This window comes from Branchiostoma lanceolatum, chromosome 1 (assembly GCF_035083965.1).
Source record: "Branchiostoma lanceolatum isolate klBraLanc5 chromosome 1, klBraLanc5.hap2, whole genome shotgun sequence".
Lineage (NCBI taxonomy): Eukaryota > Metazoa > Chordata > Leptocardii > Amphioxiformes > Branchiostomatidae > Branchiostoma > Branchiostoma lanceolatum.
The window spans coordinates 25,942,466-25,958,799 of record NC_089722.1 but is presented as its reverse complement, the minus strand read 5'-3'; the positions used below and the strand labels follow the sequence as shown (position 1 = coordinate 25,958,799).

Below are 16,334 nucleotides of genomic sequence, written 5' to 3'. Positions count from 1 at the left end.
TCATGTCGTGTGACTTCCGGGTTGTAAAAAATATGGGCGGATAACTGTTTTCTTTCTATATCTCGTTTCATTTTGTCTCCTATGAAGATTCGTTTCAACCGACGAATGTTCACGATGATGTCGCTCTTCTCCGCGCTAAATGGTGGGTTTTAACAAATCGAAAACTTTATTACCGTTAGATGTAACATGTTTTGGTGTTATATGTTCGAACTTAGCGGGACAGTTCATATTTCTAGTTATCAATTTGTACACTGTCTATGCAAATATGTTGTTTTTGAATCCTATCAAGGTGTCATTCACAATCGAGCTGCTTGGACTGACTCATTTTCCTCATCTAAGCCTCCAATTGCCTAATGACGGAGTAATGTACATGTACTTGCAAGGAGGTTTAAACCTGACCTTGGTATACGTACATGAGATTGGTGTCATCTCACCAGGACAAAGAATCCTGTAGCTTATCTACAGTGCTTAGATGATACATGTATAAATAACTTACGGTACAAATTTGATACTGAGTGTAACATTTAGTACAGTACTAAACATTACAATGTTGTATTTCAGTGTTGCACCTTTTACTTTTAAAAGTGTTGATCAACTGGTTAGCATTGCAAGGTCTCTAAGAATTCTTGATACTGCAATATTTACTCCCTATGGAGTCTTGTCAGAGTCAGACTTTCCCCTGCCTGCCAGAGTGGCAGTGAATTTCTTCACAATTTTTCAAAGGTAATTCTTCTTTTTTGTCCAGTTGCGGCAGTGCTTGTGATGAGAACTGGTTTCCACGCTGCTGCACATGGTGTGGAGGCTTCTAGATCTAGTCTGACATCATCTGCTTCTGAAGGGATGCTGTTTCCCCGGGAGTCGGAATCCAGAGAGGTCCGGGAACTCGGAGGAATGTGGAAGTTCCGAGCAGACATGTCGTCCAACAGAAATGCTGGATTTGAGCAGCAGTGGTGGACAAAACCATTAGAACAGGTAGCCAGATGCCCGCCTTTCTGAAGAGGGAGGAACTCAGGAAGAGGGGCAATATTAATGCACCCTTATCCTCCAACCACACACCCCTTACCCAGGGGATTCTATGACAAGCATAAAACTCAGATTTACCAGGGATCCTACTAGGCCGCATGTCAGGCCAGTCTTCAACTGTGAGCTGTCTGACGGTAATTTCTCCCCTCAAGAAGCCTTAGAATACCCCATTTTAACTCTAAACTCCACACCATAGAAGGGGGAGAAATACATATATGGCTGACCCTGCTCTCCCGTGTATTTTTTTTCAAGAAAAAACACTTGGTCCCATCTATAAACCGGGCATTGTACATATTCATATACTAGTAGAGACTGGGTTGCATGTACATACGTTATATATAATCCATTAGGCCCTCGAAGACCCCAGAAGTGTTGTCAGCAAATATCATTAAGTTTTTAGCTCCCATTCTTGCAGTAGAAGAGTCACACAAACTTTAATCTGACCTGAAAAGATGATTCGTGTATCTTAGGTCTTTCATTACTAATAGTAAGGTCCCACATTAGTAAATCTATTAAAAAAGACAAAGTTGTTGTGAATATCTCAATCAGGACACGGGGGTGTTTTCTATGCTGCTGATCTTATGGTTTGAAAGAGACCTTAATTTCTAGTGCCAGCCAAAAATTAATTTTGAGTTGTTGAAATCATGGAAGGAATATCAATATCAATATAAAAATTTAAAAAATATCAATCCACTGAGATATTTTCTTACGTGACCCCAGACAGGCCCCGTGATTGACATGCCTGTACCAGCCAGCTACAATGACATCACACAGGACCGACAGCTGAGGGATTTCGTAGGTTGGGCGTGGTACCAGCGCTCGTTTTACGCCCCTGCCTCCTGGAAGAATGTGAAACAGCGAACCGTACTCAGGTTTGAAAGTGCTCACTACAACACCATAGCGGTGAGTTTTGTTTTCATACCAAATGTTACATATAACTTTTGCTTTACCTACCGGTATTTAAACATGACAATTAACTTTTTTGCTCTGAGATGCGTATGTACCAACACACATGGAAAACCATCACCGAACCAAATTCCTTCTGTGTAGCAGGATTGGTACATGTGTAAGACACTTTCACTTCTTCAAAATACTCTATCCTACAATGATAAGACTGAAAAAGTTGCATTTCAAAACCAGTCAATCAGCTTATAGGAAAGTACAATTTGTATGTACATCATGTGCAATACCTGGTTGGAAAATTATTCCTGATTAATGTAGGAAGAGTATAGAGACATATTCATCATTTGTGAACTTTTCTCCATTACTAGTCTCAAAGACATTTTTCATAATGCTTCTGTTCCAGTGGCTTAATTCTAAGGAGATTGTGAGACATGACGGTGGACATCTTCCATTTGAAGCTGATGCTTCCTCTATTCTGAGCTACGAGGTTCCAAACGTTCTGACTGTGGCTGTGAATAACACCCTGACCCCTCACACCATCCCACCTGGAACCATCCAATACATGGACGACCCTGACAGGTGATCACTAGTTTAACATCATTACGTTTTTCTGTTGATCAAACACATACAAATAAACAAACAGTGGTGATGCACTCTAGTTTAAGAACTTTAATAAGCACTAAGGTTCGCAACTGTAGTTGTCTCTGGCCGGTCATGTTATGCGCCTCGAGGAAATGGCGGGCATGGTTCTCCTCTGGAAACCGGATGAGAAGCATAGGCGTGGTCGCCCATCGTTGACTCTTAAGAAAGTAATTGAAGAGGATGTTGGTCTTAAAGATGAAAAACTCCAATCTGTCATGTTGAACATGTGGAGACATTTGTGTCACCTCACTGAGGATGAACTGAACTGAACTGAATAAGCATTGCCATTAAACAAGAGAAAAGATACACTAAGAAAGGTACATGATGATTATATAATTACAAGTCACAAATTTTGACAAAGAATTGTAACAAATTCTTTTGAAGAGTGCAAGTTCAAGGGCCTATATTGTGAATAAGAAATTATTATGTTTTTTCCCCAAGGTACCCTCCAGGCTACTTTGTACAGAACTTGCAGATGGATTTCTTTAACTACGCAGGAATCCAGCGTCCTGTCAAACTGTACACCACTCCTTCTGTCTACCTGGATGACATCACCATCTCCACAGATGTCCAGGGCACAACTGGTAGAACGTCATGATTCTTTATTTATCTGTTGTTTTTTATTCTTTTACCAAGTTTAGTATACATGTACATGTAGTTAACGCAAACCAGAAGCTTTCACTCCCTCCAGCCTAGCCAAAATCTGAGGAGTGTCCAATGTATGTGTAAAAAAAAGATCCCCAGAGAGATCAAATGTACCAGAGAAACCAGAGGAAAATCAGCCTAATCTTTTATCATGAACTTGAGGCTGTTCTTTTATAGTGTCGTGAAACGTTCAAGAAGTCAGCAACAGTTGAACCTTTAGCACTCTGAAGTAGCCATTTGGCACCTCATTTGTTACAGAGTTAGGCAGCAGGAAGAGGGTTAACTTCCTAAATGGTAAATATGATAGATAATGCAAAGACAGATGATGAAAGCATATTTTCTTCACATCAGTCAGTAGATATGTCATTGCTAAACAGTACAGTAATACTAACTTTCAGCCTTCCAAAGGTACATAGTTATGCCCAAGATTATGTCTGCAAGGTAGAGGTGATTTTTCCCACCGTGTTCTTCAATCTTTCCTTTCCCAGGTTATGTGAATTTTGACTGTGTCATCAAGGGAAACAGCAGTGCAGTTCCAGTTACAGTAGAACTCCTGGACAAGACTGAAGAACTGGTGGCCAGGGTCAAAAGCAGTGGAAAGGGACAAGTCAAGGTCAATGATGTGACACTGTGGTGGCCATTTACAATGAGCAGTGATCCAGCGTATCTATACACACTAAAGGTACATCAGTTCTTTCAACTCAATTGTACAATGTAGTATACTTTTGTGCATCCGCCCCTAATGTGTCGCCAAAAAGAGAGGCACAGAACAGTTTTTGATTACCATTTCAAACTTTTATCTGTCATCTAGAAAAAAAGTATGGCATTGAGTATTAAAATTGTATCAAGCTTGAAAATTATGAAAATGTAGTTGTCGTGCACATGGGAAGGCTTATGGTGCAGTTCTCAGCACATTTGTTAGGGGGCCTGCATGAACAGTGTGTACTTTCATCCCATTCTGACCACCAGGTGACAGTGATGGGCAGTGGAGGAAAAACGAACATATGCAGGTTACCTGTCAGGATTCAACATTATGAAAATGTAGTTGTAATTGGAAGGCTTATAGTGCAGTTCTCAGCAAGTCTGTTAGGGGGCGTGCATGACCTGCTCACGGTACCTTTATCCCATTCTGACACCAGGTGACAGTGATGGGCAGTGCAGGACAGTCAGATGTGTACAGGTTACCTGTCGGGATTCGGACAGTGAAGGTCACCAGCACACAGTTCCTCATCAACAGCAAACCGTTTTACTTCCGAGGATTTGGTAGACATGAAGATTCAGATGTAAGTTTAGCTTTTTGCTAGCTCTACATTTGTTGTCGGAAATCATGCTGTCCATATCACTAGTATGGCTATTTTGTACATTTTCAAAATCTATGCCTAGCCTGAAAAACATCCAATGCATGCAACAATGTCACCCTTTTACAATGATTAAGGTGAAAAGCAATACAACTGACCAACATATATGTAGTCCTTTTACAACATGCCTATATGACATCATAATCTATAGCTAATAGAAATTTTAACATCTTTGAAATTTTGAAAAAAAACTACATGAATTATGACATACTAGTAATTGGAATGCAATCATACAAGAAGTTCAGAGCCTAGACATCTGGTGTAAGGTTTGTTGTCAACATGTAATATATCTCCCATTTTTTCTACAATGTACAGATAAGAGGCAAGGGTCTGGACTACCCACTGATCGCCAAGGACTTTAACCTGATCAAGTGGGTCGGAGCCAACTCCTTCCGCACCAGCCACTATCCGTATGCAGAGGAGATTATGGACATGTGCGACCAGCAGGGCATTGTGGTCATAGATGAGTGCCCTGCCGTGGGACTCAAGACAAAGTAATTTTGTTAGTTTGATTATTCTTGATTGTCCTTGATTGTTAACACTGGTGCTCTTTGGAAGTACAGTAACATGGTCTGTCCTTGGTGCTGATTGGTCACACTGGCCCTCATTGGAAATTTAGTACCATGATCTGTCCTTGGTGCTGATTGATCACACAGGTAGTCATTTGAAATATAGTAACATGGTCCATCCTTGGTGCTGATTGGTCACACTGGCTCTCATTGGAAACATAGTCACATGGTCTGTCCTTGGTGCTGATTGGTCAAATTGGTAGTCATTTTAAATATAGTAACATGGTCTGTCCTTGGTTCTGATGGTCTCACTGGCATTAATTGGAAATACATGTATAGTAACATGGTCTGTCCTTGGTGCTGATTGGTCCAATTGGCACTCATTGTAAAGAAAGGAACAAATCAACAAAATGTAAATACAAAAAGGACAAGATTATATGAAGAAAGATAATCATAACCACCATTTTCTTGCTTTTTGTTTTTGCTCCTTTAGTTCATTCAGCTATATGACTTACATGTATATTCAAATGCTAACCAACATGACCAATGGACACCAAAAATCAGTAGTTTGTTAAATAATTGCAGTAACATTTGAAATAACTGTTAAAGGGAATGTAACTTCTTCATGATATGAAAGCTGTAGAAAAGATGGATTCATGAATGTGATTTTTTTCAGGGAGAACTTTAGCAATAAGACACTAGCACACCACAAGGACGTGATGACAGAGCTGGTCAGAAGAGACAAGAACCGCCCCTCTGTGGTCATGTGGTCAGTAGCCAATGAGCCGGCTTCTCAGCTTCCAGAGGCTGAATACTACTTCAAGTAAGTGATGCCAATCATTGATGATGTAAAAGGAGGGGGAAGAGATGGGGGCAAGGAAGCACCGATTCAGTTTGGATGTTGTAAGGGGAAAGGCCATGGCTTTTACACCTTTTCATGTGGGTTACAATGTAAAATTGTAGCTGCTGTTTGAATTTGTAACTGTAAAAATCTTTGAGAGCCTGAAAGGGTTTTGTGGAAATTCCTTCAGCCAACGATTGCAAACTCTCCTTAAACAAACAGTTGCAAAATCTGCATTTGTTATGTCTCACGATGCAAAATTTAAAAAAAAGTTGTTCCCAGGAATTATAAGTGCACATCATGACTGAATATTTGTACGACCAGTAGTATTTAGACTTCATCGCATTGATTTCCCCATATCTTAGGACTGTGATTCAGCACACCAAACAGGCAGACTCTACGAGGCCAGTCACTCTTGTCATAAACAAGGCTTTTAATAGAGACAAAGGGGTAAGATTGTATCGGTCAGCCGCAAACAGACTCTAGGCTGCTGCTTCCAACTGCGCTATCCCCTGCTTAAACTTATTCATGTTTTACCCGATAAATGGTGGTATTTCTCAATTTTTCCCCTATAACATACATGCATGATCCACCAAAAACTGTGATGGATAAAATATCAGCTATCAAGAGCTGGTCCATTTAGAAATCTCAGGAGGGGTGTTCAGGAACATTTTCCTATCCCCTTTTTATTTGTAGACATCCTTGCCATGAATATAGACCAGGTCCTGCACCTCCACAAATTGTAATTCCAAGTTCCAACCCACAATTTATCCTCTGAACATTTTAAGTGGATTCCTGCAGAATACTCACTGTTTCATACTAACATGCTGCTGCTGCTTTTTGTTGTGACCGTCAGAATTTCTGTTTATTTGCAGAACAGTGATAGGGCACACTAAAGATGTAGATCCGTCAGGCAGACCTGTGACTTTTGTCATTAATCAGTCATTTGACACAGATAGAGGGGTAAGATGCTACGTGCAAATTATTCAAACCACCTGTAATTGTATCAAATCATTAATGTTTCCAAAGGTAGTGATCAAAGAAATCAAACTACAATGTAATATTGCTAGCTCATGATTACAAATGTTGGACAATTTTAAAAAACAAAATTTCACTACTGGTAGTAATGATTCTGTTGCTAATCAGTATACTTCCCATGCATGTCTATCAGTTGTCTATCAGCATATCAGAAAGAAACTGTAACAGTTGTTATTATAAGTTCCATGATTTTTTAGCTTTCCCACCAATTTTCTCTTCCACTTAATTACAGTCAAATGACCACCTCCACATAAGGAAACCCTAGCCAGTGTGACCACTTTCTAGAGGACGTACTAATTTTTTCCCAATGACTGTTTGCTTGAGATATTCCATTCTTCATTCATGTACTTTCAACTTTTATAGTTGAAAAACCTTTCTAGTAGTTACAAACTGAAACCTACTGAAAACAACTGCCAAAAATGCATGGAAACACTTTCAGCCTAGTAAACATCTTACCTTAATCCGCTACTCATGTCTTTTCTGCTTCTGCTTTCTGCTGCTTTTAATTAGCTGAAACTGATTGATCCATTTAGTTCATAAGATATGACCTTTTTAACCTTATGATACCATGCATCTCCATTCCTACATTTCATTGTCATTTCCAGTCTGGTCTAATGAAGCATGGAAAATTATACGGATGGTTCAAACCCTTTATCAAAGTTGCACGGACATGTGAAGCCATTAGTGGAAAATTTGTCAAATCATAATAAGTGGTCTTACAGAAAAACTCACATATTAAAGATATCATCAAAGTTGTCAATGTGACTAGTAGCTACCATCAGTCTGTATGGAGCATTTTCAGTCACTTTCCATAAAGTAGGTGCTGACCGCCATGTTGGTGTCCATGTTTGCATTTCAATCAATTGCATCTCAATCATATTATACAGAACTTTAATTTGTGTTTATCAGCATGTTTTCAAGCGTTTTTCTGGTATTCTCTTCTTTGAGGTTGATAGACATTCAATAGTGGTAAATGTTTCAGAGGGTCTGAAAATATTTAGAAGTTCAAAAATGCTTGAGCTCTGATTGGATGAAATGGAAATAAGGACACCAACATGGCGGTGGTCACAGCAATGATGTCACCTGAAAATGCTCTGTAGCACACAAGCAGAGGTTCGCACCATTTCTGTACTTATCTCCAGGGCCAGTTTGCTGACGTTGTGTGCCTGAACAACTACTACTCCTGGTACCATGACATGGGTCATCTGGAGGTCATCAAGTACCAGGCTAAGTACAACCTGGAGCAGTGGTACCTGAAGCACCACAAACCCATCATACAGACGGAGTACGGGGCTGACGCTGTGGCTGGACTACACATGGTAGGGAACACACAAAAACCTGCAAAAACTTGCTTTATGGACAAAACCAGAAATGGAAGATTACGAAGTACAAATGTATGACAGATTGGAGTCTCCATGAGTGAAAATACTTTCCATAATAAGGAAGAGTTCAGCTATTTCCAACACAAAAGATTGGACCAAATCAAAATAACTTATGCTAATATAAGAGTATGAATGTATATATACCAGTAATACCGTATGAAACACCGTATGAAAGTTTTCCCATGAGCATGTAAAGAGTCTGGAACCCCTGTGGTTCAACTTGGTACTGGATATAGGAATTAACTATATTCTATATCTGTCAATGAGCTATCAAGAAATGTAACCATTGGAAATATGCCCAGGTTTTTACATGTACCCTGTACTGTAAATCGTGACATATTGATAGGTTAATGTTCATGGTTTTCACAGAGGTCACCCACCTTAAATATGTGCTCTGTCTTGCATTATGTTACTGTTTGTTTCAACCGCGAAGGTAATATACTGTGAACACCTTTCCCTTCCTACTCACTGTGAAATCAAGTCCTCATGAACATAAAACAATTTTCAGTGTTTATAATTATTAGTTCCTCCCAAGTGACCTGTACCACCGTCCCCTCCAGGACCCCCCCATGATGTTCAGTGAGGAGTACCAACAGGAGGTCATGGCGAACTACTTTAGTGTGTTCGACCAGTTCAGACAGCAGTACCTCATCGGGGAGATGATCTGGAACTTTGCTGACTTCATGACTGCACAGAGTAAGTGGCATGAAATAATAAATAATCTTTGCTAATTAACGTTACAGAAATGTACATATACATGGCCATCCTGATATTTTCACATCAATTTATTTCCTTAGATTTCGGGCATTTTAAGGTTAGAATTCAGCAACAGCGGAAAGCAGAGGGCAAAGACCGGAGGAAAACCTGAATTTGACGGTATTGACTCCCTAGGCCTAAACCTGGCCTTCAGGCTCTTTTTTCATGTTTTTCCAGTTTAGCATACTTTCTTTATGAGAACCAACAGGTTAGATTTGTGGGGCCAAAGCTGGCCAAGAAAGAAAATATTTGTTTTTCAGCTAATGTTTTACAACATTTAATCTGAATCATTTTCATGACATTGATGATCTTCAGCCAGACATACATGTATGCAAGTTCTTACTAGCTATAGGTACTGTAATCCTTGCTATGGTATCCACTGAATATCCTATTTTTTATTTTACAGGCACAACCAGAGTAGCTGGGAACAAGAAAGGCATATTTACCCGCCAGAGACAACCTAAGACGGCAGCCTTCCTGCTCAGAGACCGCTACTGGAGGTTGGCCAACCAGACTGGACCAAGGAACACTGAACTCTAAAGTCAACCTTTTCAAAATGATTTTGTCACAAAATGTGCTGCAAGGGCACATACGCACAATAAATTCAAGTGGCCCTCTTCATCTGAAAAACTCATGTACCCAATGAGCTGGCTTTAGTCTGTATAAGACAAACACAGTTCAAGGCTCTATGGAGTCTGCACTGCAAGTGCCTAACTAGTGAGCAACTTAACTTGACAAGTAAAGACTCCAATATAAGAATAATGGCATTGCCAGCTTCAAGAGGCCTTATAATGACCACTAGATATGAACGAATTTCATTTTTCAACTACACATATAAGATAATAAGATAAAGGTGGAGGATGGATAAGTTTTTCCTTTTTTCTGGCTAAAAGCTGACCTCTTTGAAGACAATCAAAAAAGACCCCTAAGCATCACATTATTGTTGAAGGCAGCTTTACTTAGGGAAGTCTTTGAAATGAAGGAGCTGCAAGTCATTTTGACTGAATAAAGTATTTATTCATATTCTTCACACTTCACAAGTTATGCCTTTGCACAACTTACCGCAATTTCTTGTTGCACTCAATTTTGTTAACTTACAATAATTTCCCTTGGTGTCCTTAGAAGGTACCAACAAGTACAAAATAATTGTAACAACAAAAAAAGCATTTAACTTTTACCCACAAAACCCAAGTTCAATTAGATTATACCTTTTTCCTATGAATGTGGTAAATCGTGGGCAGCTACATAGAATGCATATGCAAATTGATCTGCATTAATTTCATTTAAAAAATCTACTAATAATATAATGACAATCAACAACACACAAGGAATTATTGGAGCTGACCTGAAGTATTAATGTAGAGATATCATAATCTGTTACTGTAAAGCATCTATTTCATAACTGACATTATCAATGGCTGGATGACAGTTCCACAGTATTAAGCTGATATGTGTTTATGACAGAAAGCACCACCTTGGGAACAATATGCTTAATATCTCTTTTCCTATATATCATATGTTTTTATGGTGACAGTACTAGGCTAAGTATGCATGGTGCAATATAATAATTTTCTAATATGTACAATCATTTGTTTATAATGCAATGTTGATACAGTATGTCACAAATTGCAAAACCCTGAAAAAATCTAAAATACAGCCTTTATAAAATATGCCTTATTTACATGTACATGATCAAATGAAAGATGGAATTAAACTATCAAATTTCAAGCAGTAGTACTTTGTGATGGCTTCATTTTTGATAGTGTATGGCAATTTCTAGTTATACAGCAATGAGCATGATTGTGATGTATTCACACTTTTTGGAACTGAAAAGTCTTGTGCAGCAAATAGAGTACTATGTTATGAACATTTCATGAACTATTCTTAACTATAATTACTTTCCACCATTATTATTTTCTAAATTGGCAAAATAAAATAACTAGCTAGTCTTTTTCAAATAAAATCTGAATAGCATTGTCTTATAGTTATAAACACCTAGTCTTAAGTTTCTTATTCCCAGGTCTATATGTCTGTGTACAGTTGGACATCTGTTGATCTGTCTGCATCCCAGTGTAGGTTGCCACCACTTCAAGTACTGTTCTGAAAGAGAATTACAACCATGTAAATTAAGTTTGCCAGGATGAGACCTTAGAATCCTGCATGCCAAAATATTGGATTCAAAGGTCACTTTAGTTGATAAAACCTCAGACCTACTTTCGATGCTCTATTCTGTGTACTTTACAATACTAGTACACATGTATGTTGTATATCAAGTCAAATACTGGTAGATAGCAAAATATGGAACAGGAGAAACTTCCTTTAAAAAAAAAAATGAGTAGATGGTGATACCTTATGACATCCTTTCAGAGTTGGAGAGGGGGAGGGGTGACCCCAGCACCATGGGAGAACCCAGCTCCAGCTCCTTCTGTAGGGCCTCCATGTCTTCTGGCTTCATGTCGTTAACTTCCAGCCAATCAGCAAGCAAGGATGCTGACAGGGGGGCGGAGTCACACTTCCCACTCCTGCATGTGTGGAAGAAAAATGAAACACATTTAGAACTGCACATGTTTCATCATGATCAAGAATAGCAACTAGACAGCAATTTAGCATGGTAGCTCCTACATTTTACCCCCACTTATACTATGTTGTAGTTTTTCTGGTAGTAGAAGAACCGTTTATAATCTGCTGTTCAAAAGAAGGCTGCAAGTAGTTTGACATGAAATGTATTTTGTAATGATCAAAAACTCTTTAAAACTAACAGTCCTTCCCATAGATTGTAAAAGTGTCACAAAAAGATCAATTTTTAGAAGTTTCACCACGCACTTACAGAAGGGAAAGATAGTATGTAGAGAGCGTCCATGTAGAATATGAACGTCAAAAAAAATTCAAGCCAAGTATTACTCACCCACTATCCTTTGGCCCATTGAAGGATTCGTTGATCAGTTCATCCAAGTCGCTCACCAGACCGAGACCATAACCTGCCCCGCCCCCCTTTGGTGTGGAGGGCAGCAGCGGAGGTAGAACGTCCTCTACCTGTGACTTTGACAACTGGTGGACAAGAGACGCTATGTCTAAGGATGGATCCATGTTTGAAAAGGGGCCTCTGCTGTCCTTCTTTGTTAGACTTGTGTTTAGTGCTGTTGAACTGGACCGAGACTTGCCTGGTTCAACTATAGTGGGGAGGGCAGCTGTTGGCTTCTCTGTGCTAACAGACCTGCGGTTTGAAACTGAAAGAGTTGTGGTTGATTGACAAGCTCCTGACAAGGTTGGCTGGGTTAAGACGTTGGGTGCATTTGGACGCTCCCCAAACACCTTGGCATCTGGAGAGGTGTGGATAGTGGATGGAATGCTGTCAAAGGTAACAACTTGCTCAAGAGTGGTCTGTACAGGCTTGCAGCTATCGACAGTGTCAGAGTTCTTTGCTGGTGCATCTTGCAATGTCTGGGACCCTGCCATTGGTTGATTTATCACAACTGCTATTGGTTGTTCATTTGTGTCCATAGCAGCAGATTGCTGATCGGTCGCCATGGTAGACTGGTGAGGTTTAGTGGTAGCTAGCAGTGCACCTTGCCTCCCAAGTTGTGACTCTCTTACTTGTACTTGGGGATTTAATCTTTGCTCGGCTTGCTCCTGTTGCCATCCACTTGTACTTACAGAAGCATTCTGACCACTCGTAACCATGGAGGAAGAAATGTTAGCTAGGGAAGTAGCAAGCGTCGTTGGCTGGCCCAGAATCAACTGTGCATGAGACCCTGGGACAGAGATGAGGTGAACCCCTACACTAGACTGTGATGACACGGGTATTGTCACAATTCCCATGTTGGTGCTACTTGTAAACATCTGCACATTTGAACCTGATGAAGATGTTGGTATGGGGTTTTGTACCAATTGGCCAATGCTCTGTCCAGAGCTGGATGACTGCACCTGCACATGCTCCTGTCCTGCTACAGACAGCTGCATCTGATTCGGCATCACTGCAGTGTTACTCTGCACAGACATGAAGTTACCCTGCAATAGTGGTGCCTTCATTGCCGATTTATTGTCTTGCATCTGGTTGGCTGACGTAGATGCTCCTTGAATTCGATTGGTTTCCACAGAACTGCTGTTGCTGAGAAGCCTCTCTGATTGGCCAGGAGTTCTTCCAATGGGATTGCTGCCTGCTTGGTCACAGGTATTTGTTCTGGCAACTTCCTTCTTCAGTGCATTCAGCTCTATGATGTTGCCTTGAATAGTGTTTTGTTCTTTTGGCTTCTGTTGTCTCAGTTTGCTCCATCTGTCAAGTAGCTTCTTGTCCTCGTCACTTAGCTTGACGCCCTCTTGTGGGGCTTTATTCTTAAGTTTCTTCTGACGTTCCAAGCTCTTCATCTGCCTTTGCCTCCTTTTCTCTTCCCTTTCTCTTTGCCTGTCAATTGCGGTCACCTTCTTCTTCTCCATATTTTCAGAGTTTTCTGTAAAACAATAGATGTACTCTTTGTAAACTTCCTTCTACAGCAAAAAGTAATCTTTCATCATTCACTTTGTTACTAGGTTCAAAATTATGAGTTGATCAAGTGGTAACACAAATGAAAGAAACATTTGGATAAGCAGCAAGTAGTTAGAAGTTCATTTAACACAAACCACACATATCACACAAGAATACTTACTGTCTTGTCCTTTTCTCAAGCTAGCCCGGAATGCTGAGTTTAAGATGGCTGCCTTGATGATAGCTTTGGTATCCATGGAAACACTCTTTTTGGACTGTTCCATCTTCTCTGGGGTGGGGACGTCCTCCTTTTCTGCTTTTTTGGCCACCACATCAGAAACCTCTTCTGGAATGTCTTTGATATCTGCTGATTCTTTTGCACTGAGCATAACAACATCTGTTGAGCTTGAGCTGGTTGTAGAGAGGGCGGGGTTAGCGGGGAGTACTTGCGGAATGTTTGGAGTGGGACGACTGGGACTTATGTTCTGTTTGTTACTTGACAGGACCTCAAGCGGTTTCTTGAAGATGTCCGCAATGCATGTGTCTGTCACGCTTCTTGTCATTGACTTTTTCTTAGGAATGCAGCCACCTTGTGCCTGTGAGTCAGTACTATCTGTCTTGAAGACAGAGCTTGAACTTGAATTTGCTTGAAACAGAGAACTGATTGACGACTCGGATGGTACTTTTGGCACAGGGCGGAGACAAGCATTCAAGGCTACCTTGCTGATTCTCAGCGTCGGTGACTTCTCGTATTCGTCAATTTCGCTCAGAATTGCCTGCTTGATTTGGTCTCTTGTCATTGTTTGCCTCTCAAAGTCAAAGTCAAAGGCAGGGATGCAAATCGGCTCGTCGTCAGGATCGTGGTACTTGGACAAGTACGAATGAGAGAGAGCGTCCTCAACTGAAATTCGCTCCTTTGGATTGAAGTTAAGCATCTTGGAGAGCAAACACAGGGCATCCTTGCTCTTCTGTGGATACAGGACACTCCACGGGACAGGCCTTCGCTTGGGGATGTTGGACATGTAATGTCGGACTCTTTCCGCAGTCACTGATTGGATGATGCTGTCTGGAGGCGTGCCCAAGACGGACATGATAAGATTAAGCTGGTTCAAGTAATTCTTCCCCGGAAAAAGCTGCTTTCTACCCAGCATTTCAGCAAAGATGCATCCAACTGACCACATGTCTATTGCAAAGGTGTACTCATTATTCAGAGATAGCATTAGCTCAGGGGCTCTGTACCACCTGGTAGCAACATACTCTGTCATGAATGCTTTGTAGTCATTAGGGCTTGATGACACCCCCCTCGCCATGCCGAAATCACCGATTTTGAGCTCACAATTCTCATTTACCAGTAGATTGCTGGGTTTTAAATCCCTGTGTAGAACATTGGCAGAATGGATGTACTTCAAGCCACGGAGAATCTGGTACAGGAAATAACGGATGTGTTCGTCCGTCAAATCTTGATCGGAGTGAATGATATGGTGCAAGTCGCTTTCCATCAAGTCAAAGACAACGTAAACATCCTTTACGTCATTTGTCTTCGCATCTGCGGGGCGCAAAACCTCGTGGATCCCTATAACATTGTCATGCTTGAAATGACGCAATATCTTCAGCTCCCTGTATGTCCTCTTGGCCGTCATCAGCACATCAAAAGCATTTGGTATCTTCTTGATGGCGACTTTTCTTCCGTTTTTCTTGTTGATTGCCGAACAGACGACACCGTACGCGCCAATACCAATGTTCTCGACAGGAGAATACTTGCTGTCCACATTGAAACTGATGTCCAGACTTCGCTTCTTGAGGAAGCTTCGGTTCTTGGATTCCACTGTCTCTGAGCCCTGCATGGTTGTTCTAGATCAGGTCGACACTCATAACCTAAACCTGAGGAACACAAGTCGGAGGATTGTACACATTGTTCTGTATCTACCATATACATGTACAAACACAAATGCCCACAAGATCACACTTGTACATACCTAGCAGCACTTTTTTTCAAACCTTATCAGTAACATATGGTTTTGTTTTTATCTCCTAGCAAAATATAATGTTACATCACTTTTTATATTTTTCTTAATTATGACACTTCAGAAATAAAATGACATTTTTGCATGGGTCTATGTATCCCAACATTTTGATCAGATGGTTTTCCCATATTGACTGCATTACGATGAAAATGCACATATGTTGGCCTAAACAACCCCCCTCCCCCACATATTAAAATATGACAGGTTACTTTACCTACCTTCACAAACTAGTCCTAAAATGTCAACTGGATTTTCTAGTACTTCGTGTCAAATCGGAAGACCAATCGCACTTTTTCCTCCATTACTAAGACCTCACGTCTTAAGGTAAGTACATTAAATAGCGATCTGAACTAGAAGAAACCTGTAGTGACCCGAAAATTCTCCCGACTAGCTAAGACTTCACTTCCGTGTTCAGGGGAGAGCCGCCATTTTATATACCCCTGCCGGTGAACCTAAAAATAGATATAAGCTAGGATACGTCACCACTGACCAATCAGAGCACAGCTGTGACGTCTTTGGGATTTTATATTTCACTAACCCCGGTTTGAATTCAAGATACGTGTCGAACAATCGGGTACATCCCTATACGATTTCTTCTATATTAAACCATTTCTTGTACTGCAAAGTCGAAGGAGTTAGGAAATGACGAATAAATCTGTATATTTGGACGCTACCACTATCTAAAGGGTGTAAAATTTGAGCTGTAAAATGTATCAGTCTCAAATTAGTCCTATAACGTCACAATCTATGA

At 40.5% G+C, this 16,334-nt stretch overlaps 2 protein-coding genes across 4 annotated transcripts; one reads left to right on the top strand and one right to left on the bottom strand.

Moving 5' to 3' along the window:
* Positions 1-32: 32 nt before the first annotated feature.
* On the top strand, positions 33-10,825 carry LOC136444945 (beta-glucuronidase-like). 2 transcript variants are annotated; one of them, XM_066442733.1, is made up of 13 exons: positions 33-142; positions 746-972; positions 1,744-1,926; positions 2,330-2,505; positions 3,010-3,152; positions 3,702-3,895; positions 4,353-4,496; positions 4,887-5,065; positions 5,757-5,903; positions 6,797-6,884; positions 8,102-8,278; positions 8,902-9,037; positions 9,504-10,825. In XM_066442733.1, exons 1-13 carry the CDS (start codon positions 82-84, stop codon positions 9,635-9,637), a joined length of 1,989 nt encoding a protein of 662 aa, XP_066298830.1. In that variant the 5' UTR covers positions 33-81; the 3' UTR covers positions 9,638-10,825. The 2 variants fall into 2 exon arrangements, with proteins under 2 accessions (XP_066298830.1, XP_066298840.1); XM_066442743.1 differs by lacking the exon at positions 6,797-6,884 and adding an exon at positions 6,287-6,371.
* On the bottom strand, positions 10,093-16,042 carry LOC136444902 (mitogen-activated protein kinase 7-like). Of its 2 annotated transcripts, none has more exons than XM_066442676.1 (5): positions 15,802-16,042; positions 13,741-15,440; positions 12,003-13,545; positions 11,447-11,619; positions 10,093-11,192 (listed from the first exon to the last, which is right to left on the bottom strand). In XM_066442676.1, the coding sequence occupies exons 2-4, from the start codon at positions 15,401-15,403 to the stop codon at positions 11,448-11,450; spliced, it is 3,378 nt and encodes a 1,125-aa protein (XP_066298773.1). In that variant the 5' UTR covers positions 15,404-15,440; positions 15,802-16,042; the 3' UTR covers positions 10,093-11,192; position 11,447. The 2 variants fall into 2 exon arrangements, with proteins under 2 accessions (XP_066298773.1, XP_066298763.1); XM_066442666.1 differs by having other exon boundaries at positions 10,093-11,197; positions 15,802-16,041.
* Between the last annotated feature and the right edge of the window lie 292 nt (positions 16,043-16,334).